This window comes from Hibiscus syriacus, unplaced genomic scaffold, assembly GCF_006381635.1.
Source record: "Hibiscus syriacus cultivar Baekdansim isolate YM2019G1 unplaced genomic scaffold, ASM638163v2 tig00110761_pilon, whole genome shotgun sequence".
Lineage (NCBI taxonomy): Eukaryota > Viridiplantae > Streptophyta > Magnoliopsida > Malvales > Malvaceae > Hibiscus > Hibiscus syriacus.
This window is the reverse complement of record NW_024062849.1, coordinates 553,750-581,516: the sequence shown is the minus strand read 5'-3', so window position 1 is coordinate 581,516 and position 27,767 is coordinate 553,750. Positions and strand designations below refer to the sequence as shown.

The following is a 27,767-nucleotide window of genomic DNA, read 5'->3' as shown; positions in this document are numbered from 1 at the left end:
CGAACATCTAATGTGGCTGGTATAATAACATTTTTAATATTCAAAACTTTTATATTCTATTATTTTTTCCTTAATTCAAAATATTCAATAAATTTAATCTTTTATGTTTATTTCGTCAATCTATTTTTTTTATTATCAAATCAAACAGTCCGCACGATTAAAATAGTAGTTGAATTATTGCACTCTATCATAAAGTAGTAACAAGTTATTCTTAAATTGTTATTATACTAATAAAGTTACATGAAAGTAATCAAATATTTTTAAAAGAAAAACAAATAATTTAGGAGAAGAACAAATACTAAAATGCTACTAAAATTTTTAAATATGAAGAGTTAAATTTATAAAGTTAGTTTAAACTATGATCAAATGGATACGTTGTGTAAACTTAAAAATTAAAATTATTATTATATTGCACCACTTTTTTATCTAATAATAAATGGGACACAGCCGAGCTGCATGACATATGCAACGCAAGTTGGCAAACGGAATGGGGAAAACAGTAAAAAGATAATGGTCTTACAAACTCACTGAATCTATTATTTAACTCATCTCTCGTCCGATCATTAAAACGGGAAAATGGCTGAGATAATGTATTGTGGTATTTTCTAATTTTTTAGATTATTTTTTTTAAAGTGAATCAAGTAGTATTAATTTAAAGATATCAGATATTTTGTGTTTTAAATTAAATATAATGATTTTACGATGGACGTATTCAAATAAATAAAAAAAACTTTTATAACAGTTTGATGTTTTCAGACAAATTAAAAAAATCTCAGAAGTACACGACATTTTCGTACCATTAAAACCTCTAATGTAATATTAAATTTTCATCTGTATTATATAAATACAAACCAGGCTGTTACTGTCCCCTTTCCACGTATGCCATCATCATCGGCTCAGATAGCTGTAGCACTCCAACTTTCCATTTCAAAGCTTTCTCCTTTCTCTTTCTTCCTTCACCCTAATGAAACAAACAACCACCTAATAACTCTCCATTACTATCTTCTCCGATTTCACTCACTGAGTTTCTCCCTTCTTTCTTCAGCTTCCCAAAGGTAAATGCCTTGAAAGTCCCTTCATTTACACGTATATTACAAGCATCTTTGTTTTCCTTCTGCTCTGTCTTTGAGGTAGCTTGCTGTTGTCCCTTGGATCTCAATTCTTTTTATGCTCTTTTAGCTAAGGAATTCTGGGTTTGATTTCATTTGTTCATTTATCTTCAAATATTAAGTCCTTTTATTCTGTCTTGGATCCCGCATTATGAACTCATGAGGAACTCAGTCGGTAACTCGTTTCCGATGTCTTGCCTCCTTGCTGTTACTGTACTTTCGATTTGTCTTAGCTGCTGATTATGTACCAACTGAGAAAATCCTCCTAAACTGCGGTGAGAAATCGGAGCTCATCGATAACGATGACCGGAAATGGACCCCGGATTTCGGGCTCAAGTTCCTGGTCGGAACTGGGAGCTCCGTCACTTCCCGAGCTGCCACGCAAGATCCCTAGGTCCCTGAAGTTCCCTACTTGACCGCCCGCGTTTTTCGATCGAACTTTACCTATAATTTCGCGGTCGTCGCCGGTTGGAAATTTGTTAGGTTGTATTTTTATGGTAATTCATATGATGGCCGGAATTCAAGCAATGCTTTGTTTTTGGTATCGTCCGGTTCTTATACGCTTCTCAAGAATTTCAGTGCTGCTCAGACGAGTGAAGCTATGAATTATGCTTTTATTGTTAAGGAGTATTCCATCAATGTAGATGGCGATCACTTGAACTTGACATTTAGTCCCGGTTCCAGTCCTTCGAACGCTTATGCGTTTGTCAATGGGATCGAAGTTTTGTCGATGCCTGATATTTATAGTAATACCGACGGGATACCAGTTGTGGGTCAAAACTCGCCGTTCACCATAGATAACAGCACTGCTCTAGAGAATGTTTACCAGCTGAATGTGGGTGGGAACGAATATCTCGCTTCGGGGGATACAGGCCTGTTTAGGTCTTGGTATGATGATCAGCCATATCTGTTTGGGGCAGCCTATAGAGTTTCTGAAGCTGCAGATCCAAATGTCACAATCGATTATGGTACCATGCCTAGGTATATTGCACCACAGAATGTGTACACCACTGCTAGATCCATGGGGCCAAATGCTCAAGTGAACTATAATTACAATTTAACCTGGATGTTCGGTGTTGACTCTGGGTTCTCTTACTTGGTCAGGCTACATTTTTGCGAGTTTACGGGTAACATTACTAAGATTAATCAGAGGGTGTTTGACGTCTTCCTCAACAATCAAGGGGTTGATGTGATTGCCCTGGCAGATGAACAAGTTGATGTTCCTTTGTATACAGATTATGTGGTCATGGTTCCTGGAGGGAATTCGCAGCAGGATCTATGGCTTGCATTGCATCCAGACCCGAGTAGCAAGCCCCAATATTATGATGCAATCTTAAATGGTGTGGAGATATTCAAAATAAGTGATCCGGGGAGCAACTTAGCTGGGCCTAATCCTACACCCGGTCCTAAACAGAATGTAGTTGATCCATCGCTGGCTTTGCCATCTCGTCAAGGTCATTCAAAGAATCGGACGGCAATTATTGCTGGGGGGGTCGGTGGTGGACTGGTTCTAGCTCTTGTCGTTGGTTTCTGTTTTATTGTTTCTTCACGTCACCGTTGGCATGGGGGTGCAAAGTATACGAGTGCAAGTGATGGTCCATCAGGATGGCTTCCTCTTTCATTGTACGGAAATTCACACTCCGCAGGATCAGCGAAGATGAATACTACAGGGAGGTTTTGGCAAAGTTTACAAGGGGGAAATTGATGGTGGGACAACTAAAGTTGCAATCAAGCGTGGCAATCCACTATCTGAGCAAGGTGTGCACGAGTTCCTGACTGAGATTGAAATGCTTTCCAAACTTCGACACCGCCACCTTGTTTCATTGATTGGGTACTGTGAAGAGAACTGCGAGATGATCCTTGTTTATGATTATATGGCTCATGGAACATTGCGTGAACATCTATACAAAACCAAAAAGCCACCTCTTCCATGGAAGCAAAGGGTCGAAATATGCATTGGGGCTGCCCGCGGTTTGCACTATCTCCACACCGGTGCCAAGCATACTATTATTCACCGAGATGTGAAGACAACCAACATTCTTCGGGATGAGAAGTGGGTGGCGAAGGTTTCTGATTTTGGATTGTCGAAAACTGGCCCCACATTGGATCATACTCACGTGAGCACTGTTGTGAAGGGTAGCTTTGGCTATTTGGACCCTGAGTATTTCAGAAGGCAGCAGCTAACCGATAAGTCTGTTGTTTATTCTTTCGGGGTTGTCCTCTTCGAAATCCTTTGTGCACGTCCGGCATTGAATCCTACACTGCCCAAGGAGCAAGTGAGCCTTGCAGAGTGGGCTGCACATTGTCACAAGAAAGGCATCCTTGATCAGATCATGGATCCTCATCTGGAAGGAAAGATAACACCAGAATGCTTCAAAAAGTTTGCAGAGACAGCTATGAAGTGCGTGGGTGATCAAGGAATCGAGAGACCGTCAATGGGGGATGTACTGTGGAACCTGGAGTTTGCGTTGTAGCTGCAGGAGAGTGCAGAAGAGAGTGGGAAAGGAATTGATGAAATGGAGATGGAGGAAGCGAGCTATGAAGAAACCTGTAAAGGGAAGAAAGATCCTAATGCATCCCTCGGTTTTGATGGTAACGTAACCGATTCAAGGAGCAGCGGGATGAGTACGAGCATAGGCGGTCACAGCCTGGCTAGTAATGACTCAGATGGACCGACACCGAGTGCTGTTTTCTCACAGATCATGAACCCAAAAGGGCGTTGAGATGATAAGTCCACAAGTGATTGCATGATGTTGTGAATGGTTGCGGCATTAGAATTACTATTCACTCTGATTATGTGGTTTAATCCAAGTCGGTCATTGTACTTTGCATCTAGAAAATAAAATGTTGAACTCAACTGATTTTGGTGGATATATATCTGTCCGCCTACAGCTTTATAATACTAATATTCTTATTTTGTACTGTAATATGCGGTTTTCAACCAAAATGGACAGTCTGATGTGGCAGTCTATTAATTGAATGTAATATTCTGATTTTAAATCCTGTTGCTTCACCTTTTTTTTAATTATTGAATTTTAACATATTTTTGTTATTTTTTAGTGATTTTTGTTAATTGATTTTAAAACCAATACGAAAAATAATATAAATTGTCCAAAATCAGTATTGAATGGTAAATTTTAATTTAAGGAAATGATGAAAATTTCCATAAAAGTTAAAGTTACATTTATTTGACCATATTTTCAATATTAGTTAAATGATATGAATGGCAAAATTTATTTCTTTTCATCTGCTGATTAATTTTTAGAAATCCTATTATTACCGAAAGCAACTTTTCCTTTGAATAAAGTGAGGCAGGACAGAACGTCATTGAAAAACCAGGCATTCCCAATTATATAACAAACCAACACTTTACAGCCAAAGTTCACAAGTCGCAACACAAACAAGAGGGCATGTCCACTGCCGATTTTTGAAACCAGATCATTTCCGATTGTTCCCCATGGAATCTAAAACAGCAGAAATCTTCTTCTGCAACTCTGGCTTGTTTGCTCCGACAAGCTTGTCAATTTGCTGCCCATCTTTCAGAAAGAAAAATGTAGGAGTGGCTTTAATATCCCATGAAGTGCTGAAATCCTGAGTCACCAATCCTTTTATAATCAACTAAAATGTTCTCAACATATTTATAAATTCTTCTCCTACCTACATATAGAAACAAACCCATTCACCTACTTACTATCATTGAAAACCTTTTTTTTTTCAGGGTGATTTGAGCCTGCGAATTATCGAGATCAAACTAGTAGCATGCCTGCCCAGTGCTCACTTGGGATCCTATATATTTGCTATACTAAGCCAAATTTGTTTTTTTTTTTATTTTATACAGGAGGGGACTAAGATCTTGCTTCAGAAAATTTTACCAACAGTACCAAAGTGTAAATTGAGAGGATATGGTCCATACCATGTCACTCATACTGTCATACATAATCACTCACTGCATAAATTAAATAAATAAAGTGGGAGGTGGAAGATGGACGTTTCAATACTTACGGTTAGTTCATCAACATCTATCAACAAGAACATCAGAGAAGGGTACTTCTCTGAGAGCTCACAATAAAATGGTGCAAGCACTCTACAAGGCCCGCACCATGTTGCGCTGAAGTTTGCAATTACCTGATAAATCATTAAGCTTTAGACATTAAATAAATCAAGGCTTTCATAGACAACAAATTCTCCAGTAAACGTGGCAGGCAAATTAGTGAACTAAGAGCAAGTAGTCCTTCCAGGCAAAGGCAAATGGAAGGAGAAAGGAATCCATAATAATAATAATAAAAAGGACTCGATGATATTTAAAGCACATGTAGCCACATTATAAATGTAAAATGAAAAGTACTTGAAAAATTTACAATCCAGGCAAATTACAGAGTAAAACCAAAATTTTACAGGGCCTCATTCAACTTAAAACTAATGAAAGGAATAAGAAAATTAAATCACAGAGAACTTTCATCATTATATGAAATCATGTTCCCGGTTATTATGTTTATGTTTATCTCAGAGAAAAATATTTTACGGAGCTTTCCCTAACTAAGAATCAGTTAATGTTGATGAGTTCTTTACTTCTTTAGAGGGGGATTTTCATGGTAAACACACTGTAGCATCATAGATAAAGCGATCCAGATATAGAATTCTCATGTGTGAGAGCTTATTAAAACAAATAGGTATTTACTCCAAAAGGGCATAGAAATTAATATATAACTAAAAGATAAATAACATGGCATTAAACAAAGAGAGGTTTGAGAAATGAGGGGAAAATCCTTTAGTGTAGTTACTACTGCTCCGTTACCTCGCCTGAGTTGAAAGTAATAAGAAACTTACAATCTTGCCATCTCTCTTTGCTTCGGACAACTTCTGATCCCAATCCTCTTTGGAGGTAACACAATGCACATTTCCACCAACAAACTCAACAGCCTGATCTGAATCAGTGTCATCAGACTTATCCTACAAGTACCACAAGTATTATACAACTTTAACATGGTAGTAGCTGATAACTGATGCAGGATTGCAACAAGTGTTGAGGCAAAAAAAATGTCAGCATAGACTAAATCGTTATTTTTGTTAGTTGAAAGAAACATCATTAACACAACCACAGCCATCTAACTCATCATAGTGTTCTGAATGGCGTTCTTGGACTGCACCACATTCCCCAAACCAAGACATTAGAATCTTGTGGAACACTCTCTAAGATGTTAGAGTAATCACTAGTATACAGAAATGCTTGTTTTCTTTTCTATAAATAAAAGTTAGAAGGATTTTTTACAATAAAAATGTGATAGGTAGCCAACAAAGAAGACTAGGAAACAGTTCACCTGACAAAATACAAAACATACTACCATATACCAAAAAACATGTACAAAATAACTTTCTTATAAAATGAAAGTCATTTTGGTCTATTAACAGTTCGCAACAAACACTAAAAGAGAAAGAATAATAATCTCATGGTTTCATAAGAACATTAACAAATTCAGTTGCAGTTTTCAATAAACGGTAGGAGCTATGTATTCTTCTTCTCGGAGCTCTTGAAATTTTAATTTTCTTATTTAAAGCTGTTGACCAATCATCGTATGACATTGTGCCTTTACATAAAAAAATTCACGTCCGATAATGCAAGTAAAATATCAGCAAATGTTAATTTTAAATCGTTTCAGATTTCATGGTTTGTTTAATTAAAGATTCATTACATTTTGGCCAACAATATTCTTTCATCAGATACATTACGCAGTCATTAAACATTTGAAAGACTAAAAAAAGTATATAGCACATACCCTAGAGAAGCAATGTCCCATAATTTAAAATTTGCCAAAATGCCAACAGCAGCAACGGATAAGCACCCTGAAAGCTGGAAAAACATCAAAGTCAAGAACTCAAAGACTAAGTCAATGGCAAAGAAACAATTTGACTATCAATTTGTATATATAAAAACTAACATTAAAACAAGTTAGATTAAATCCATTCTACTTCCACGCCTACAATAAACTTCAAAAGGCATGTATTTACATTTCTGAACAAGTTACAGTCCATTCTGATTTCCAAACCCAGAAATGAACAGAATCATGATGTTTGCTTTCTCAAATACTTCCCCAAGAAAAGGAATTCCCCATCAATTGAACAAATAGTCAAAATGTAACAACAATTCCAACACAACACCTACATATCGGCATAGCTATTTTTCACTTGAAATATCAGAATATTAATCTTTTAGTTCTTAAAAAAAGAACCTTTTCCTTTTAACAAATACAAGAAAGGAAAAACAGAAGTAAAAGAGTAATCTGAAAGTAGTCCATAAAAGGAAACAGATAGAAAAAGGTAGTAAGGAATGCGAGCTAAGGAAATTAAATATAAAAAAAACATATATTGATTACCAGCTCAGAAAAAAGGGACGGCTAATTCACCTGTAAAAATTAAGACTTGATTTTTCCGATCTGATTATGGAGCAACAATAATTAATGAAACATTACAGTTTTGGGCTCAATTTTGAAGTAGAAATTAAAAAAATGGGTATAAAAGCCGTTGGAATTTCTGAGAAATCTATAAAAGGAAACAGAATTGGAAGGAAGAAAAACCCTAAAAGTACCAAACAGGAATGTAGTCAAGCTTGGCGTCGGAGGACTGACCGATGGCTCTGTCTGTTTGATCCTCAAATTACTTATATACCCCATGCTTTGCTTTTCACTGTTGCCAACAATTTCATAGGTAAACTATATACGGTTAGTAATTCAACTATCATTTTTGTTTTCATTTGTCACCTATTTTTTTTTTTCCAAATCAAATCGAATATTTAATTTTAGTTTTATTTTGATTATATATCGTTAAAATATTAATAGTGATGTTGATGTGTCACCATAATATAATATCACATCATCATTGAAAAAATAAAAAATTATCACGTTAACAGTTCTATTATTTTTTAATGATGAGTTACCAAAATATAACATTAAGTACGATTTTGAAAGAAAAAAATTATTAATTTAGTGACCAAAAAGAAATGAAAGTAATAATTCGGTACTAAACATATAGTTCACTCTAATTTCATTTGCGTTGCCAAATTGGATTAGATCTAATAAATCTCAAATTTGACCATGGGATGGAATATCGAATTATTTATAGTTAATAAACAATGTGATAGTTAAAAATTTGATAAAATTATACATTTGAGTTTTAATTTTATATATTTTATCAAATCAGTCCTAATTTTAATTTAATTCAATGAATTTAATTATCTAATCAAATAAATTATTAAATCATAAATTAATTAATAGAATATAAGTAACAATGATCAAATATATAATTATATTAATTTTTAATTTTCACGGCATCTATTCTATAAATGTTAATGAAGATGATTTAATTAACATCAATTAAATAATTAAATGGTTAGATTAAAATCTTCACATAATTAACTTATCATTTGTATAAGTTTATTTTTTACAATGAAGGCAATTTAAATTAATTAACATTTAAATTATTTTATTTTTATAAATAGTATATTGAGATTTAAATTTCGATATCTGAAATTTTTATTTATTTTATTTTTTAAATTGTACAATCAAATATTGTATATATAATTTAAATGTTAATATTTAGATTTAATGTGAATATTAAATATACTTAGACTTACATTTGTTTTTATCTTTTAATAATATGACACATGTCATAATTTGGTTGAATAATTAAATTTATTAAAATAAATTAAAATTAAGATTAAATTGATTGAATGCGTAAGTAGTGAGAATAGAATATGTGAATATAAAATTATTTTTAACTTTCATGTTAGCTCCTCCGTCAAATGGGCTAAAAGCCTAAACGAACTGTTTATTAGTCGTCACTCGGACCTGAATTAGAGGGCATATGAAGGAAGAAATTTAGGAGATAGAAAAAGGGAGAAGCACAGAAGAAAAACAGAAAGAGAATGGCATGGATATGGCTGGAAGCAGCACTTCCCCTGGGGATCATAGCTGGAATGCTCTGTGTAATGGGCAATGCTCAGTATTTCATCCATAAAGCTTATCACGGCCGGGTTTGTTTCCCTTTTCCTTTTTCTAATTTAAAATATGAAATCTTTGATCCAATCCTTCATTGGGTTTTCAGTTTTGATTGAAATCGTTCGATAAAAATGAAATTCCAAATTATTTTTAACTTTCATGTTAGCTCCTCCGTCAAATGGGCTAAAAGCCTAAACGAACTGTTTATTAGTCGTCACTCGGACCTGAATTAGAGGGCATATGAAGGAAGAAATTTAGGAGATAGAAAAAGGGAGAAGCACAGAAGAAAAAAAGAAAGAGAATGGCATGGATATGGCTGGAATCAGCACTTCCCCTGGGGATCATAGCTGGAATGCTCTGTGTAATGGGCAATGCTCAGTATTTCATCCATAAAGCTTATCACGGCCGGGTTTGTTTCCCTTTTCCTTTTTCTAATTTAAAATATGAAATCTTTGATCCAATCCTTCATTGGGTTTTCAGTTTTGATTGAAATCGTTCGATAAAAATGAAATTCCAAATTATTTTTAACTTTCATGTTAGCTCCTACGTCAAATGGGCTAAAAGCCTAAACGAACTGTTTATTAGTCGTCACTCGGACCTGAATTAGAGGGCATATGAAGGAAGAAATTTAGGAGATAGAAAAAGGGAGAAGCACAGAAGAAAAACAGAAAGAGAATGGCATGGATATGGCTGGAAGCAGCACTTCCCCTGGGGATCATAGCTGGAATGCTCTGTGTAATGGGCAATGCTCAGTATTTCATCCATAAAGCTTATCATGGCCGGGTTTGTTTCCCTTTTCCTTTTTCTAATTTAAAATATGAAATCTTTGATCCAATCCTTCATTGGGTTTTCAGTTTTGATTGAAATCGTTCGATAAAAATGAAATTCCAAATTATTTTTAACTTCATGTTAGCTCCTCCGTCAAATGGGCTAAAAGCCTAAACGAACTGTTTATTAGTCATCACTCGGACCTGAATTAGAGGGCATATGAAGGAAGAAATTTAGGAGATAGAAAAAGGGAGAAGCACAGAAGAAAAACAGAAAGAGAATGGCAAGGATATGGATATGGCTGGAAGCAGCACTTCCCCTGGGGATCATAGCTGGAATGCTCTGTGTAATGGGCAATGCTCAGTATTTCATCCATAAAGCTTATCACGGCCGGGTTTGTTTCCCTTTTCCTTTTTCTAATTTAAAATATGAAATCTTTGATCCAATCCTTCATTGGGTTTTCAGTTTTGATTGAAATCGTTCGATAAAAATGAAATTCCAAATTATTTTTAACTTTCATGTTAGCTCCTCCGTCAAATGGGCTAAAAGCCTAAACGAACTGTTTATTAGTCGTCACTCGGACCTGAATTAGAGGGCATATGAAGGAAGAAATTTAGGAGATAGAAAAAGGGAGAAGCACAGAAGAAAAACAGAAAGAGAATGGCATGGATATGGCTGGAAGCAGCACTTCCCCTGGGGATCATAGCTGGAATGCTCTGTGTAATGGGCAATGCTCAGTATTTCATCCATAAAGCTTATCACGGCCGGGTTTGTTTCCCTTTTCCTTTTTCTAATTTAAAATATGAAATCTTTGATCCAATCCTTCATTGGGTTTTCAATTTTGATTGAAATCGTTCGATAAAAATGAAATTCCAAACAGCCGAAGCACATCGGGAACGATATGTGGGACGTCGCCATGGAAAGAAGGGACAAAAGGCTCTTGGAAAATCCCTCCTCCTCCAATTGATCTCGTCCTGATTTAGCACTGGTACTTGCTTTTCTTTCAAATTTAATTTCACCTTCTTTTTAGTTTCACTCACGTTTTCTATTTATCTCTATCGCCGTTTTTCATTCATTGTATTTGATTTCATCATAGATCAGTTTGTTAGGGTTTTCAATTCAATTCTTTTTTTCTATTTATTTTCAGTAATTTCTATCTCTATCTGCTGGATCATCCACATTTTCTATGCATTTACTTCTGCACCATGCTTGGACTTCAATCATAGTGTACCAATTTTCTAACACTAAACATATAATGTTGGTATTCCTTTCCATCAAGATGCATTGATCAATGGACTAAATGTCAGTGAATTATAGTTATAATAAGAAAAAAAGTTGTAAGTGCATAGATGAATTTATTAATCGTGTACCAATTACCGATTCAGTGGAGTAATGACTTTCTCTGCCACCGTATGTATATAGGATTTTGAAATGATTATGGAGTAGTATGCATTCATTTTAGACATTATTTTGATTTGTTTTTCCATTTCATGTGTAGAAATGGCGGTGTTTTCTCATTAGCTGATCATTGAATATACATAGTATCTTTATATTATATATATTGGAAAACTTACAGTCTACTGAAAGGACTAGCTTTTGCTTTCCATATTTACTTCCGTCTTATGTGAACTCGTCGGACAATGTGCTTCCTTACTTGTAGGAGATCGTTCTGGTTTCCACAGGCTTTGTTATATTATAGATGAATGCACATTCTGTTCATATTTACTGAAGGTTTTGACTCTAGAATTTTTTTTTACATAAATATTTTAATGATGGTTGCAAATTTTAACAATTCAGTCCTTCTGAAGATTACTTTCGGTGCTGCATTTGTTTCCATTACCTTGCCTACCTTACAGTAGGAAGGAGACTGGAAATGTCACCAGTCTATGCTTTTCTTCATTCCCGCCTTGTTTGCATGTACCTTCCCACTTTGCCTTCCTTTGATCCTCGCATAGAACCTCGTGTTATTCGGTGTTAAATGTAGGAAACTTGGCCAATGGAAGAAATAAAAGTGCTCTTATGATATTATGTCCTGCTGAAGAATACTAAGGAGCACAGATGAATTTAAGGTTTTTTTGCAATGTGAAGTTGCATGAACTAAAATGTTGCACATTTGGACAACACCTGTTGATTACGTTTCACGACTGTGTTTATTTGAGATTTGTTGTTTTCAAATTCTTTGTGACCTTCCATTTGCCTAGTGCATCAGGATCATGGAGGGTCTATGGATTAATTTGAACTAAATCTGAGTTTGAGTTTAACCCTTAACCTTTTAGGAATAAATTTTTACCCTCAACCTTATAAAAAAGAGTTAGTTAACCACTCATCTTAAAAGGATAGCACAAAGCTTATGTTTTTATTTAACAACTTAATTGACAACATAGGTGCTGCCTAAAGGTTATTTATAGCCAAAATCCGAAGGCTTCTAAGCTAATTTTGAACCAATGAAAATTCAGCTTTAATGTTAACTAGTATTTGCATCATGACATTTCTTTGCAAGGATATTTGCGGAGCAGGTTCAAACTCTTTACTGCATAACTATCCTCCAAGAAAAGAATAGAGATAAAAGCTGAAAAATATCTAATTGAAAACTTTAAACGTTCTCAAGTAAACAAAACACCAAAATAATTATACCAGCATTGTCGAGGAAAAGAAATTTAGAAATCCATTAATTGGTTGTGCGGTAAATGATGCTCATTTGTTCCTCAGTTTATGTAAGTGTAATCTCAACATTTGTCTATCTTACGATTCAATAAAAAAAAGATCTAACTATAAACTTGAAAAGATAAATTACAAAATTTATCGCTAAGAGTTTTTCTCATTCTTTTATTTTGATCATTGAAATTCAATTTTTTTAATTTTATTATTAAAATTTTAAATTACTTATGTTTTTGTCAGTTTATCTTTAAATAGTTATTAGCGTTATGATATGACATGAAACCAAAATGATAACATTTTGAAAAAAATATCAAATTTATACCAAAATAACGTTGTCTTGGATCGTTACAAAATTTATTCTCTCGTTTTCTTCATTTTTTTCATCTTCTTTTCCCTTTCCTCTAAGTTCCTTTTCAATTTGCCTAGATTCATATTGTCGTTTGATGTGAGTGACCATCATGTCAGCCATGTCAATCATCATCAACAGTGATTAATAAGTCCCAAAATTGTTTATCAAACTCATTTCGTCATGTTGAACATGAGTCTTAACTCTCCTTCGATTGAGAAACCCTCCGGTCTAGGGATGGGCATCTGACTCTTGCCCGACAGGTTTCGATTCAATAGAATCATTTGGGTTAGATTTAAAAAAAAAAAAAAAAGTTCAGGTCGGGTCTTGTTCTTTTAGAGGTTATGTTTGAGTCGAGTTTGAATTTAGGGTAAAATACTTGATCCGATCTTAAAAATATAATTTTATCTATATATTTAGGGATAATTGGAATAATACCCCATCTATATATATTTTCAATTAAATCCCTTTTTTATTGAATAAAAATTATATTTTTTAATAAATATATTATTTCATGTTGTGTCGGATTCAGGTCGTGTGAAAGGTGTATATTTTTAGGGTTGAGTTATGATCGGGTGAAGGATGTTTAATTTTCGAGTCAAATCAAATCGAGTTGACCGAAAATCTGACCTAACTCCACCATGCCCATCCCTAATCCGGTCGTTATTGTAGTCAGGCTTGGAATGTGGCGCAAAGGTTAGGTAAGCATCTTTGGTTTTCTATTGATTTTACGTTGGTTTTGTAGGGTTACATCATTCAGTTCGTGGTGTATGATCGATTTATAGGTTATTATTATGACTACTTCGATGGATTTCTTGCATTGGATTCGTTATGGGGTTGAATTTAAGTGGTTATGGGGTTCATCTGGCGAGTGCTTGTATAATGCCCCAAGCTTGATAATTGTATGATGAATTAATATGTCACATTAAGTTGTCAAAATAATCGTCAGTTTAATTTTTTTCCCTTTTTAAATATAAACTCATTCCATAGAATAGAACATCAAAATATTTAAAAATCGTTATACAAATCAAATTTTTACGATAATTTAATACAAATGAAAATAAAATAATATTAATAGAGTTTACAGACTAACATACACAAATAAGAGTCGTGTAAATATATATTTACTATAAAAAAATTAGTATTATACTCTGATATAAAGACGTCGGATATCTTATCGCAACAATGCTCCTTGAAAAAACTCAAATTACTGACCTGCAAACGAAAATATCTATAATTTGAGCTAACAAAGCTTGGTGGTATATATATACTCTATAATTGATGATTTTGGCGGACTAAAGGTCCAAATTAGGTTCAAAGGTTGTCCCGTAATAAACCTCTATAATACTTTATTTAGATTTATTAATCAATGTGTCTGATAGTTCTACAAAAAAGTTAAAGTTCTTTTATTAGTTCCTACACTAGGCATAAATTACAAACTTTACTATTTACTCTAATTTGATCATTTTTATTCTTATATTTCGATCTTAATTCGAACAATAATCATTAAATTATAATGTTAATTCTTATATTATGAATAAGTTATAGATATAAATTTTTCTCCCATTTGATCATTTTAAATCCTTATACTTTAATCATGTTGTCATTGTAGCATTTAAGACAATACTAAAATTTCAAAATTCAAATAGTATAAGGATTAAAAATGATCAAATTAGAGTATAATGATTAAATCTGGGACTAACACACAATACAAGAACTAATATCAAGATTTGACCTAAAATATAAGAAAAGAAACAGAAAGCAGCTAAGGGCGAAGGCATCCAAGAGGAGCGGGTAACAGGGGTCAGGGGCAGGGGGGCAGCTAAGACTGCGTTGGCATTTGTCATTGCCCAACAATCAGTATAATTCCCACATTGGCCTCTTCCTGCACCGTGGGGACAATCACTCTGAGATCCTCTGCATGACTGACACGTGTCCTATTAATGCCATGAACTTCTCTGCATCCCTCCACACCCTATAAATTCCCCACCAACAACGGCAGCAGGAACAGTAAACACACTGTCTTTCTCTTATCCTACTCCCCTTCTCGCCTAATAATGCCCACTGTCACTTTTCTAGAAAAGAAAAGCATAAAAAAAGTAACCGTCTTTGCAGAGTTAACTTCAGTTTCAAAGGAACTGATGACAATGTAAATACTTTGAGAAAATTATGAATTTTTAAAAATGTGGACACCTTTTCTACTAATTTGACACAGAGATGTCCACTATTTTTTTCTTTTTATTTCGTGATTGTTAATTATATATAAATAAATAATATTGTTGCCACTTATTACACACCTCTTTTATTGATGGTGTGGTGTTGTGTTCTCTCTTTCTCCTGCCAGAAGCTCAAACTGGGAAATCCATTTTTTCTTGTTCTTTAAACTAAAAAAAAACATTCTTTTTTAAAGAATTGATTCCTCAAAGGCCAAACAACTATGTCGGGTATCTATAATCCCAACTTTTCTCCTGCCAGAGCTGCTTCTCCGCAGATCAGAACAACCCCAGATGTTGACAGGTATACGTACACACACACACAAATTTCACTTATGTTCTTCAATTCTGGTTCTTCCTTCTTCTTTTTTCCTTTTGGGTGTTGGACAATTTTTAATCTGTTTGGATTTTTTGGGTTCTTTTGCTTTTCCTCAGTCAGTACTTATCAGAACTGTTGGCAGAGCATCAAAAGCTTGGACCTTTCTTGCAAGTCCTTCCTATATGTAGCCGCCTGCTAAATCAAGGTTAGTTCTTTAATATGTCACTCCTGGATCTAGGTTTTTTATTTTCTGTGTTTTAATTAGCAATGCTAGATCAGTTTAATTGAATGTAGCGATGAGATGTTCAAGTTTTCCTTTTTCTAGTACCTATTCTCTTTGTGGTTATGTTATTGGCTCGATCATGTAATTAACCCTATATTTGTTAGTTTGCTGTGTGGTTCAATAATAGAACTTGACTAGCTTCCTTCACACCATTGTGTTTTTGATAGTGCCTTCACTGGGATTAGTTGTTCACAACACAGTGATCATATAGTGATCGCTGTTGTTTTAGGTAAATGGTATACGAGATACCGTCTTCTTCAGCCGGGACAAAGTCTTGAGTCACTTGGTGATCACTGCTGTTTTAGATAAAAGGTGATTGTTTTCGCCTTTCGGATTGCGTGCAATATATTCAGGTATACATTTGAAAAGATTCTTAAGTTTGGGCTCAGAAAACTCATTGCATTTCAAGTTTTACTCATGTCTTGAGAAGAAAGTTTGTCTAATATGGAGAAGCTAGCATAGATGTTAAGTAGATGCGGCATCGTAGGTAGAGTAGGTGAACGTGTAGAAAAAACAAAAAAAATCAAGACTAATTGCTCTGTTAAATTTGAATTTCCAAATATTTCCGCTTTTTAATCTGGGTGGAGCTTATTATCTTGATTAGTTTGTACAAGAACTAGTTTCTAAAGCGGCGCACATCCCTTGTTTATCAGCCAAGAGAAGTTTCTACATTTAGATGTATTAGCATTCTATGTTTTTTTTATTATTATCGTTTTGCCTCGAAATGGTTAATTTGATTTTGGCTGTATGTTCCTTTCATGCATTGATTTGTTTTCATATGTGGTCTCAATATGCAGAGATATTTCGGGTTTCAGGAATGATGTCCAACCAGGGATTTGGCGACTTTGACCGGATGAGACATAGAAGCCCCAGTCCCATGGCTTCTTTGAACCTTATGTCAAATGTTTCTGGGACAGGATTAGGTGGCTGGAATAGTCTTCCTCAAGAGGTTACTATTCTTAAAACTTTTAGCTTTTTTGTGTTTCTTTTGAATATATATTATCATTCACATTTTTTCTTGTTTGCTTAATTGAGTTTTTTTACATGCATAATATAAGTTTCATGCGGCCTGCCTATAAGTTTACAATTTGGGTTGTAAACTAAGTGATATGTTTATGCTTTTAGATAATTTCTGGTAAAAAACCAGTATAATTGAGTGTCAAACATTGGAAAGGAGAACCATAGCATGCTAAATCTTGCTCTTGGCATCATATATACCAAAAACAAACAATAAGGTTTGAAGTTCTCTTGCTTTATTAGTAGACTAAAACGTTAGGATATTGATTGGTCTATGTTTGACATGATTTTCGTGATACTGGTTCGTGGAAGAGTTAATATCTTCATTGATCAAAAGACCGCATCAGAAGAGGAGGTGATGATGGGGTCGGCCCATCAAGAAATGATAAAGGAAAAAGACTCGCTCTTGTTGATGAAGATGAGATGGAGTAAGACATTGGAGTGACTGATGATGATGAGGGACATGGAGACGTGCTCGGGTTTGATGATGGGGATCTTGGAGACATTTAGTTTGTGACTAGAGAAAGTTTGGAGAACTTTGGGGGGGGGGGGAAGGGAAGTGGGGGCTATTGTTGATTTGTCTTTTGGTTGTTTTGATTTTCCTACGCGTGTTTGTCTATTATGTTATTCAACATTTATGAAGTACTATTAAACTACTTTTGATATTAATTGAAATTTTTTTGGTATTAATTGAATTTTTTTTATATATAAGTATTTATAAGGTATAAAATAAGTTCAAAAGTATTTTTTGTGAAAATTGGCGCATCGGGTTCGTGATGCAAGCGCATCACGCATCGGCTCCCGGGACACTAAACGCATCAGAGCGCATCCCGCATTTTAAAACCAAGGTTGAACTGCAGAAGGCAATGCTGAATACAATGGCAATCTATCAGTTCATTTCGGTTGCTATGATGCATTCTCTCCTTTTTTTTTTTAACATTTTAATACCTGTTAATATTAAAGCATTGGGAAATATTCTCACAAAGCTTAAAGTCTTTTAAATATGTTTGTTTTCTGTTTTTTGGATTGAGCCTTCTATTCTTTTGTGCCACTGTGTTTTTTTTTTGTTTTGAATTTTTGACAGAGATTGAGTGGACCACCTGGGATGTCAATGGACTGGCAAGGTGCCCCAGCAAGTCCTAGTTCATACACTGTGAAGAGGATTTTGCGTCTTGAAATTCCTGTTGATACATATCCAAATGTAAGTCTTAAATAGAGCTACCACATGCTTATGTGCTGGTTTAAATTTTATTGATTACTGTTTTCATATTTCAATCAACTGAGACACATCTTTTTTAAGAATTGAGGTTTAGAGTCTGTTTTTCGTTGTTAGTTCAATTTTGTTGGACGACTTTTAGGCCCCAGAGGAAATTCATTAAAGCGGGTGGAAGCTACTACTGGCTGCCGAGTATACATCAGAGGCAAAGGATCAATAAAGGATCCAGACAAGGTAAAGCTACAAAATTTATGAACTATTGTTGTTGTAAAGTTGGACCATTAACTTTTGATATCTTTAATAGTCCCCTTCGTTTTATTTTCTCCTTAGAGTTTTCCTGACATAAAACTGCATAGTTTTGAATAATTCCTCATCTTTTCCCATATGAAGGAAGAGAAGCTGAGAGGCAGACCAGGATACGAGCACCTGAATGATCCACTCCACATCTTAATCGAGGCTGATTTGCCTGCTAATGTTGTTGATACAAGGCTTAGACAGGCACAGGAAATCATAGAGGAGTTACTTAAACCCGTGGTACGTACAGTAATCTTCTTCGCTTCTTCCTACCTACTTTTGTTATCCTCATGGTTGTGGTGCAGAGCACCTTTGCATCCATTCTCCTCAACTGTTATCAATTTGCAGGCATCACGGTGTTGAACTGTTAACATATTTTTATCTGAGTATTCATTTCTGAACTTCATAACGTCTTATGCAGGATGAGTCGCAAGATTTTATCAAGAGACAACAGTTGTGCGAGCTGGCAATGCTAAACTCGAATTTCAGAGAAGATAGTCCTGGTCCAAGTGGCAGTGTTTCTCCTTTTAATTCAAGTGGAATGAAACGTCCCAAAGCCGGATGCTGAGAATCAAACCTGAAAATCATCTGGAATTGTTTCTACCGTGCTCCAGGATTTCATAAGCCAACTATATCTTCTGATACATATTGGTTCCGTGTAACTTGGAAAGACTAGACTTACAGTTGCTGCTGCCGCCAGCGATGGGATTTTCGTCGTTAAACTGTTTTGCCTAATGAAAAAAAAAAAAGAAAATTGGGTTTTGGAGTCTGGATTTGGTGAGGTCAGTACTCAGTTTTGTTAACTTTGAATACATTCATTGGATTTATTCATGTGTTAGTATGTTTAAGGAGTGTGAAATATACATATGAAAAATATTGATGGTGAGGTGGGATTCATCTGAGAGTTCTACAGGGGTCTGTCTGTGCCATATGTTCAGTTTGATTCCTTTACAGGTAGCATATGGTGCAGGTCGAGTCTGGTCAGGTCTGGTTTATTATATTCTTTTATTTTGGGTCAGAAGCAGCACATGGGTCGTCTCTCGTCTTTTAATTTGGCTGGTTGTATCTTCGATTACGACGAAGACGATAGATTCCCAAGTTTTGCTTCAGTTGCAATTATTGAATTAAAGAAATGTCTGGCAACATCTTTGGTTCGATTCTGTTTTGTATTTTAATAAATGATTGATATTGGGATGAATTCATCACATGATTGTTTGAAAGAATATTTTGAAAGCCATATGGATTTCTCTGTTTATTAATGCTTCTTTAATTTTATATGATATGAAGATGGAAAGAATGCATGATATTGTATTAATTCAGTACTAGCGAGGTCTGATGGTGGGGATAACTCCGCTCACAAGTTCACTTCCCATGATTTCAGCAGTGGGTTGCGAATTCCTTCCCGGGAAGGGATGCGATGATCAAGATATATTCAAACTTGATGCATCTGATTCCGACCCTGTCGGAATAGTATCAGTCTCCGGAAACTATGAACATTACTTCTCCAACTCTCTCACAAATTCCAACGTCGTTGGCCGTTTCTTGGAATCATCCAGGCAACTCTTGAGGGCCAGTACCATGAATTTCTTAATGCATTCGGAAGAGTATGCACCCATGCTCTGGTCTATGATGGAAAACATCAATCCAGATTGACATCTCCATAAACCTGTAGTCCACGTTTTTTTATATTCATAAAACACCACAATGTGTTTATTTGTAATCAGCATAAATATATAATAATTAGCACCTCCCGAACGATGTTTCTACCATGAGAGATCGGCAGCATGCCGGTCAAAAGTTCCAGAAACACTATTCCGAAGCTAGAGACATCACTTTTGTCAGTTAACTTGCGAGTCAAGAAATATTCTGGATCCATGTAACCCTATATATAAAGAAAAGAAAATGGAGATCCATTTCAACAAGCATACACAATATGCACCAAATGACAGCTAAAGTGTCTTACTGGTGTTCCTTTGACGAGCGTGGATACATGAGCTGAAGCTCCTTCGGCATCTGGTAGTGGTGCAAGCCCCGAGATTCCAAAATAAGAAACTTTAGGAGTAAACTTGAAATCCAACAATGTGTTGTTCGCCTCGATGTCCCGATGAATTATTGGCGGGTCTGCTTCATTATGAAGGTAGAGGATGCCTTTGGCTGAACCCAACGCAATATGCAATCGTATGGGAAACTCATGTCTGGATCTATCTGCAATTTTAATCACATAGAACAATGTAAAATTTTCCAGCAGTATTTACTATGTATACATATATGTGTGTTATACAGTCAGAGCATGAGAAGTTTACCTGAGAGAAGATCATGGAGAGAACCATTGGGCATGAATTCATACACCAACATCTGAGAAGAAAAAAAAACCAAGGAGCATTATAAGGATCCTAAGGAAATATACTAACTTCATTGCATTGCAGCTATAGATATATAGAATGTACCTGCTCGTCTTGTTTGCTACAGGTTCCGGTAATGTAATCTCAACAGCAGTTGTATTTCATTTATGAACTCAGTATGACCCTGCAAAGATCCTTGTTGGTATGATTGAATCCACCTGTGGCTCCTTCAAGTTCTTCGTAGCTGAATTCCTTAACACTTTCAGTTGTGATGGTAACATTTCCAGCTGCATCGAGAATAAAAAATCGAACAAGGATCATTTATGGTTCCATTATATTATACTTGCAATCAATGCATATACCATACCCGGATTCCGACTTACATGGCTGTTTTTTCGACACATCATAACCGGTTTTTGTTCCCCTTTTGTAGAAAAAGAGGGTAATTTCCAAAGATACTGCAACTACGAAGGATATGACAGCTAGTATTATTCCGGTTAGGGCACCTTTACTTATTCCTCCTGAACTCAGGGGATGGAGATCAACTGCGATAAATTAACTTCCACTAAAGAAATGAAGTAGATGCCCGGTCCGAGGAGATACCATAACCATACAATTTGAATAAGGTCCGAGGACAGTAATCAATCAGCTCATATGGATCAAAGGTGTCATTGGAAGGGATTGAAAATGTGGCAGTTGTGTCTCTGATACGTTGTATCTCACTGATGTTGAATGAATTGGTGGTGGTGTTGCTATGCCGAGGGCAAATTTTTAGAAACAGGCGAAGCCTAGGACCCTCTTGCCATATAAAAGATTCAAAAATAGTTGATAAAGATCCAATCCGAGGTTGGATCTAATGAACTGCTTGTATGGGACAATATATGCACAGAAATCCTACGTAACCCGACTCCGAGAGGTGCAGCGCAGAAACAATCAACAGGAGAGTCTTGGACAAATTCAAAATTGTTACTAACAGGGAAAGATTGAGGTTTGCAGCTGTCACTAGAGTTATTTGAGCTTCCAGTTTCAGTGCCGGGTACAAAATCTCCATCCCCAATTGTAATTCCGCAAAATCGAACTATGTTTAGTTGATTTGTTGAGGCAAAAACAGGATTGCCTTCAAGCCAAAGTTAGTATCCAGGGCAGGCAGGCAGTACTGAATCAGAGATTATCATATTATTCTGCAACTGCACATGTTATATGAATAACTATGCTCTCACCTGATAGTAACATTTGAAGGAGGATTCACACTGCCTGAAACATTTGAAAGCGAATTGTTTCGGAAATCTCTGCAAGTAAAAGCAGGTTCATGCGCAGAGGATTAGATGTAAATGAAGCTGCAATGGAAATAGTAACTTTTTGCTCTAAATACTTACATCGGAGGGAACATCTCCACTCAACAAATTGCTTTCTAGCGATCTGCACCAACAACAAAATGAAAACAATTGATTCAATGCATTATAAAGTTATTCTAAAGACTAATTCTTAGTCTCTGGAGACGAGGAAGGCCCAAAAAGTTTGAAGAAATCCATCCATTGAGCAAATTGCAAGATAGATCACTGCCCCATTCAAAGAAACAAAGCAATGATGGACTCGTATTAGCATATCGATGAAGAATGAAACTCGTGTAATAAATTAGTGGTAGTGTCAATAACCCTTACATTGTTGTGATGTTATCAGAAAGCTTATTTGTTGGAATCTCTCTGGTAAGTCGGTTACGGCTCAGATCACTGCTCTAATTTTGGTATTTCCTCCAAAAAAATATGTTAAATTGGTTAAATCAATTACAGAACACTCTTAAAATTACTCGAAAGCTATACAGATAGTGAAATGTTGTAACGCTGTTGAAATCAGGAAAAGCTCCTTGCAAGCTGCAGTTCCAAAGACCCCTGATAAGATGAATTAAACAAAATTTAGCACCATTTTAGCAGTTTGGAGAGCATTTTAAAGAAAATAGAGAGAGGGGAGAGAAGCTGACGGTTTCACTAGGTTGGACATGTTGCTGTAGGAAGCAGGAATCTCTGTCCCAGTAAAATTGTTATTATCAAGTTGGCTGCAAATACAAGGAAATACCAGTATGAGAACTAATCACAATTCCATTCAAATTTTACTAAGTTTCTCAGTCACAATCACGCAGGTGATGAAGCTGTTCAATGAATCCTTCAACTAATGATTAGAAATTTTTTTACAGTTTAATTCATTTTCAAGCAAATGGGACTGCAATAGAGGTACTTCATTGCATCAAATTGCATGTATCAAACTCCAGAGGCATATGCAAATACTAAGGATTAGTATCTAATCGAGTTGGGTCGCATTTGTGAAAAATTTTGAATTAGTTGAATTGACGAATCTTATTTTGACAACCAAACTTATTTAAAATTTACACTATCAAGTTGAATTGGACTTAAAGAATTTCAGAATAGTTACAATATCACAATTTTTTAGCCATAATAAGTACATCACTTCACTCTAAGCTAACAGCAAGTCATCCCAAAACAAAGAGAGAAAGATCATAAATTTCACAAAAAAATGGGATTTTTTGTTTAGGCAATAGATTGAGAAGCTTTACTAGTTAGATCATTAATCCTACCATTCAAACAAGCATCTACAAGTCCTCTAGTCGTCGTAAAAAAAGAAAGAAAGAAAAAAAAAGACAGCTTGATCAAATCACCAATGACCTTTAGATCATTGAATTGAGTTATTAGAGTAACAAATTGTATGTTCTGAATCCCAGCTAAACTTCTTAATTTGAAATCTTTATTTCTTTATTTGAGATAAACTACCATGATATTTTGTACACTGGTAAAACATTAAACAATTTTATTAACAGTAAACTTACAATATTTTCAAATTTGGCATCTGTGAAAGTTCTGGTGGTAGATTTCCCGTTAAGTTATTATTATCCAACAGACTGCACATCCGTGTATGCAAGATATATTAAGATGATTCCTCCAGAAACATAACCATAAAAGTCCATGCTTTGTGACAATTGAATTAGTATAGAGCTTACAAGTGTCTAAGTTGAGGCAAGCTCCTGAGCTCTGATGGAATCTGCCCACTAATTGAGTTGTTGTTCATGTGACTGCAGTTAACAAAATACATGGAAACAATAACCATTAATTACTTGTAGAAAAGCATTTAAATCCATTTTAGTTACAAGTGCCTGCAGTTGGTCAGGTTGGCAAAAGATTTGGGCAGAGACCCTGTTATCTGATTCAAATCCACCTGAAACATCAATAGGTTTGGAAGAAAACCGAGCTCATTGACTAATGGTCCCGAAAGCTGATTCCCACTTAAAAGCCTGCAACCAAGCATGGTTTCTGCAATAATTTACTTGAATGACTATGATAAGCTTTTGTTAGCTTTTCTTCTTCTTCTTCTTCTTCTTTTTTTTTTTAGTTTGGGATGATTACAAGGTAACATATGTTTAAAATATTTCTTTACTATTGGCAAGGCACACACCCTACATACACAATTGTTTGAACTCGGGTCTTCCAAAGAGAACAACACTCTATTTTACTACTGAGGTCACTCAATAGGTTCTCTTTGAATACGAGTTACTTGCAGGTCTAAATCTCTTAATGTATTTTTAGAGTTTCCTTCTTTCATGCATGCGCACATATTTGCATTAACATAACAAACTTATAGTCTGATTGAACAGGTCAGGCCTTCAAATATTTTATCACTCACTGTCTCAATCAGTTTTGCTTTGACAAATCCTTGATTTCTATTGAGTCCTTACCTTTCTAATTTTAACAACTTGGAGAGCCTTGGTGATCTTCAACCCTACATCCTTCTTTGGGATGACAACTGATTCGGACGGTTTTCAACTATTATATTCTTATCTGCAAACCATGATGTTTACTCTTTCTTTTTGTTTACATGATCTGCGGGTATAGCTTGAGCTATATCCCATTCGTTAGGTCCATGGTTTCAAAGATCATGGTATCTTGTTTGTTGACACTGAATTTTAATCTCATGGTTTCAAAGATCATGCTATCTTGGATATGATTAGAGATGTTACTCTGGTCATGGAAGTGAGAACTTGGTTGAACATTTTTTTGGGGATTTGCGTACATGTTAAGCGATTTTAAAGTGAATATGTGCTGTAGATTATTCTGTCTGGTTTAAAAAAGAAGGTGAGACGTTGATCATGCTTTATTAATCAATCAATGACAGTGCAATGTATGATATGGTTTATATCTACTTGTTTATGTGTATACATATAATGAATTATAAACCCAAAAATGAATTAGTCATAGATACAAATCAATGAGTGAGATGCATGGCCATGGATTAGTATGACTTCCTCAAAGATGAAAAGACCATCTTGTCCACCGTACATCTCAAAGGCTTCTCTCAAATCCTTCATTTTTATTATCGTCTCATCAACTCTATTACATCCTTCAATTCGAAATTGTCCAAGTCTTTGGCTTAAATCTGTAAATAGCATCTTCAAAGGACTGAAATTCTATGTATAATTAAAAGGCTTATATAAAAATATGTGTTAAAATTATACTTAAAGTTGACTTTAGGTGTTTGAAGAATTTTTGTCCAAAATAGGTACCTAATAATTCTAACGTTACACTTTTAAGTACATACGTCATAACGGCTATTAAAAAATATTGTTATTTGACATATGTCACGTTATATTTTTTTTTTTTTTGAAATTTTTATTTCTTTAAAAAAATTTAAGAATGTTATTAATTTTTTTTAAAAAACCCTTTTTCTAAAATCACAAAAAAAAATGAAATCTTAAAATCCCTCGTTTTAACCCCATTTTTAGTCATATAATTTAGACACTACTTTAGAAAAAACGATATAGTTTTGGTATTTATTTTTATATTAAGTTAAAAAAAACTTGTATAACTTAAATTCCAAATAGAAAGGACATTATAAAATAATGGTTCGTAGGAATAAATATTTTTTAAATACAATCTTAGATTTTAGTCTTTGTATTATGGATTTAAATTATTTTTATTCAACTTTTAGTTATGGACCGACGCAAGATTTTATGTAAGTGTTAAGTTATAAGATTTTAAGAGATAAAAATAAGTTATCAAATAGATAATTAAAAGAGAATTTAATTTGAAATTTTGAAAAAAAACGATCACTGGACTAGTTCTACTATCGCACTTGGACGTTTTTGTTGATGTTTTTAAAGTAGGTAGAGTTTGTATTAGGATAGTAAAAGATTTGTTCTTGATGAAGTTTTAGTTTTAAATTAGTATTGGTTAGGGTTTAGGGTTTTTTTGGGGGATAAGTAGGGTTGAGGGTTTAATATTAATTTTTATATTAATTTACTTATATTAAGTTTAAATTATAAAAATTGTTTGGTATTTACCAAGATTAAGTGTTTAATATAAAGAGTTTTTTGATTAAATTTAAATTTTAAATCTTAAAATATATATTAAAATGATAAAAATAAATTTCAATTGAGTTCCAAACTGAAAATAAAAAATAATTTAAATTATTATGATTTTTAAAAATAATATAAAAATAAATTAATAATTGATTGAATCTATTAAGTGATAATAACCTTTAATGAAGTTATTTTTAATATTTTTTTTGAAAAAAACATTCATTGCAAAAATAGTAACAGTTAGATGTTAATTTAAGGTTAAAAGAGGAATTGAAATGAAGTTGGAAAGCCCATTTTCATAATGGTTGGGCTACAAGCCGGGACGGAATTAGTCCTGACTAACAGCAGAATCAGAGTTTATCACTCCTCGCTCAGAAAATTTGGGAGATAGAAGGGGCAGAAGAAGAGAGGATGGCATGGATATGGCTCGAAGCAGCTCTTCCCCTGGGGATCATAGCTGGAATGCTCTGTGTTATGGGCAATGCTCAGTATTTCATCCACAAAACTTATCATGGCCGGGTTCGTTTCCTTTTCAATTGCATTTTAAAATTTTTGGAATCCATTCTTCATTGGGGTTTTCAATTTTGACTGAAATCATTTGATTAATCTGAAATTTGAAACAGCCGAAGGATATCGGGAACGATATGTGGGACGTTGCCATGGAAAGAAGAGATAAGAAGCTCCTGGAAAATCTCTCTTCCTCCGATTGATCTCTTCTTGATTTAGTACTGTTACTTGCTTTTCTTTCCTGTTTAATTTCACTTTTTTACTGACGTTTTCTCTTTATCTCTATCTCCGTTTTCACTACTTGTCCTTGATTTCATCAGAGATCAATTTGTTACGGGTTTTAATTCATTTTCCCTATCTTCTGGATATCCCCCCCCCAAATTTACTTGTGCACTCTGCCTACAAGTCATAGTTTACCCATTTTCTAACACTAAAAATTTAATTTTAATATTTCATCGCCATCGAATTTCATTAATCCATGGACTAAACGTCTGTTACATTCATAAAAGTTTTAAATAAGTAGCTAAATTTGTTAATAGAGTATAAAGTGGTTGTTATTGGACTTTCTCCTGCAAGTCCCCCAGCTCACTCTGGTCTCTATGGACTGTTGCTTTCAGTGTTGGAGGGGGTGGGGTCACCCCCCAATTTTCATTTTAGTTTTTTTTATTGATAATCTGTTTTTGCTCTTAAAATTTTATAAGTTCGTCCCTCTAGCATAATATCCTAAGTCCGTCTCTGGTTGCTTTAATTCAGCAATTATGCGTTCACTTCCAAGATCTACATAATACATACATGTGTGTATGGGATGTTGAAATGATTATAAAGTAGTATGCATTAATCTGGGACATGGTTTGGATTTGATTGTCCATTTCAAATGTGTTGAAACGTTGGTTGTGTCTATTAAGCTGAATAGTGAATATACATAATAGGTTATACATAGGAAGTCTTACTGTCTTTCACAAGGGCCGGCCTTTGGTTTCAAATGCTACAAACTCGAGATATATTTATTTGTCTTATGTGAATATGACAGACAATGTGCTTCTTTACTTGTGGTTCTGGTTTCTGCAGACTTGGTTAAGTAAAACAGCAATGTGCATTCTATACAATAATTATTAAATGGTTTGGCTCTTGAATTATTATTATTAGTTCATAACTTTTTTTAATGAAATATGCAAATTTTAACTAGAAAAACTCAAATCCTTCTGAAGATTTATTTTGGTGGTGCATTTGTTTTAGTTACTTTGCATATCGTACAACAGGAAGGAGACTGGCAATGCCACAAACAAGTCTATGTTTCTTGTGCTCTTTATGTTGTTTCACATGCATTTAGCAGTTTGTGCAT

General features: G+C 34.6%; 3 protein-coding genes and 2 pseudogenes across 3 annotated transcripts; 3 read left to right on the top strand and 2 right to left on the bottom strand.

Annotated features, from left to right (window-relative positions):
- The first annotated feature begins 938 nt into the window (after positions 1-938).
- Positions 939-26,339, top strand: LOC120139549 (annotated as a pseudogene).
- On the bottom strand, positions 4,437-7,590 carry LOC120139554 (thioredoxin H9-like). Its single transcript, XM_039154729.1, has 5 exons — positions 7,511-7,590; positions 6,884-6,957; positions 5,937-6,059; positions 5,112-5,234; positions 4,437-4,700 (listed from the first exon to the last, which is right to left on the bottom strand). Exons 2-5 carry the CDS (start codon positions 6,902-6,904, stop codon positions 4,548-4,550), a joined length of 420 nt encoding a protein of 139 aa, XP_039010660.1. The 5' UTR covers positions 6,905-6,957; positions 7,511-7,590; the 3' UTR covers positions 4,437-4,547.
- Positions 10,022-11,295, top strand: LOC120139555 (NADH dehydrogenase [ubiquinone] 1 alpha subcomplex subunit 1). The gene is made up of 2 exons (XM_039154730.1): positions 10,022-10,262; positions 10,749-11,295. The coding sequence occupies exons 1-2, from the start codon at positions 10,149-10,151 to the stop codon at positions 10,833-10,835; spliced, it is 201 nt and encodes a 66-aa protein (XP_039010661.1). The 5' UTR covers positions 10,022-10,148; the 3' UTR covers positions 10,836-11,295.
- LOC120139553 (KH domain-containing protein At2g38610-like) lies at positions 15,197-19,062 on the top strand. Its single transcript, XM_039154728.1, has 7 exons — positions 15,197-15,389; positions 15,521-15,609; positions 16,485-16,636; positions 17,789-17,905; positions 18,038-18,154; positions 18,311-18,454; positions 18,636-19,062. Exons 1-7 carry the CDS (start codon positions 15,310-15,312, stop codon positions 18,780-18,782), a joined length of 846 nt encoding a protein of 281 aa, XP_039010659.1. The 5' UTR covers positions 15,197-15,309; the 3' UTR covers positions 18,783-19,062.
- On the bottom strand, positions 19,537-23,871 carry LOC120139503 (annotated as a pseudogene).
- Positions 26,340-27,767: the final 1,428 nt, after the last annotated feature.